General features: G+C 38.2%; 1 protein-coding gene across 2 annotated transcripts; it reads right to left on the bottom strand.

Moving 5' to 3' along the window:
* Nucleotides 1-238: 238 nt before the first annotated feature.
* On the bottom strand, nucleotides 239-1,146 carry LOC111778333. 2 transcript variants are annotated; one of them, XM_023658089.1, is made up of 2 exons: nucleotides 602-1,146; nucleotides 239-531 (listed from the first exon to the last, which is right to left on the bottom strand). In XM_023658089.1, exons 1-2 carry the CDS (start codon nucleotides 1,142-1,144, stop codon nucleotides 460-462), a joined length of 615 nt encoding a protein of 204 aa, XP_023513857.1. In that variant the 5' UTR covers nucleotides 1,145-1,146; the 3' UTR covers nucleotides 239-459. The 2 variants fall into 2 exon arrangements, with proteins under 2 accessions (XP_023513857.1, XP_023513856.1); XM_023658088.1 differs by having other exon boundaries at nucleotides 455-546.
* Between the last annotated feature and the right edge of the window lie 273 nt (nucleotides 1,147-1,419).

The raw sequence follows: 1,419 nt of genomic DNA, 5'->3' as shown, positions 1-1,419 counted from the left end.
TAGGCCCATTTATGATTGAACTAGGAAGGTTCTTGATATTTAAGTAATTGGTTACCGAAACGTAGGTTTATCGCGTGAATACGCTCATAGTAAGACCAAACGAGCCAGCAATCACTTATTTTTGTGTTTTACGTTTCCTATTATAACCTTACGAGAAACTAAAACTCATTACGATCCAAACATTGTTATGCAATCTCGACTCATGTGCACCACGTGAATGGCTCAAAAGAAGACAATATCAACAATAGTAACCAAGACACTACCTTATTCTTAACCAATATACTTTTACCAGTTAATGATACGAGATATACTAGTTTGAAAACACATTTGGTACCTCTGAAACAACGTAAGATTCAATCTTCCCGACCCATCTCGAGAAAATGAAAAACACAATGAAATCAACGAGATATATTTACAAGTTTGCTTCGGTTCTTCCACTGAAACCGTTTGAAAATCGAGCTAAACGTCTTTCTTTAGCCTTTTGCCTCTCCACGATGGAACCACATGCTTCAAACCTTCACAAACACTTACCTATAACACCAAAAGCTATGATTAAAAGCAAACAAAAGCCATTAAAGAGATTAAAGAAACAAAGAGTTACCCAAAAATGAGGCCTAATTTGTGTTCTTATAAGGCTTGAAAAGCTCCCATTTCTTCTAAGCCTTGAAGCTTCCACTTCCCATTCCAAGGAAGGAAACACTTCATCTCTTTTGCTTCTTCTCCATGAACCAAACCAACCTCTTCTCTTCATGAACAAAGAACTCATCTCATCAGACCCCATCATTCTAAAGGAAGAGCCCTCAGATCTTGCCACTTTCTCCATTAACAAAAGCCTTGGAGGTAGCTCTAGGCACGGAGACGTGACGGTGTCGGTGTCGGTGTTGGTGGTGGTGGTGACATTACTAAACCTAGGCTTGCCGGGCTCTTCTTCCCACCGAAACGGGACCGAGACGGCGGCGTAGATTGGCGGAGTTAACGTCCCCGAGCGCTCGGGCGAGTCCATTGCTCGGTGTGGGATTGAAAAGAGAGGTAGCTTTGTAATTGAAGAATTTGGCTTTGTTTCCTCTCCTTTGCACTCCATAGCCTTGAGGAATGTCTTGGCTTTTTCAATGGGAGGGTCAATGAAGAGCATCTCTCGGCTCATCCATCGCTATTATTATCATCATTATTGTACATATTACAGCTCCTCCAATTTGTCACATATTATACAAAAACGAACGTAACGTCAATTTTGTATTCAATACTTTTAAACTTTTATCGTAGGTCAAAATTTAATCTTTTATTAGAAATTAAAATAAGACAGCTAACGGATACGATTATTAATATATTTTTTATGTTTATTACTAATAAACGATAATTTTTTATTATACGTAGAATATTAATTATGTTTTTCATTCCATCATTAACACTTATCACTGA

The sequence above is a fragment of the Cucurbita pepo genome, chromosome LG17, assembly GCF_002806865.2.
Source record: "Cucurbita pepo subsp. pepo cultivar mu-cu-16 chromosome LG17, ASM280686v2, whole genome shotgun sequence".
Classification (NCBI taxonomy): Eukaryota; Viridiplantae; Streptophyta; class Magnoliopsida; order Cucurbitales; family Cucurbitaceae; genus Cucurbita; species Cucurbita pepo.
The sequence above is the reverse complement of the archived record's forward strand: the minus strand, read 5'-3'. Positions and strand labels throughout refer to the sequence as shown.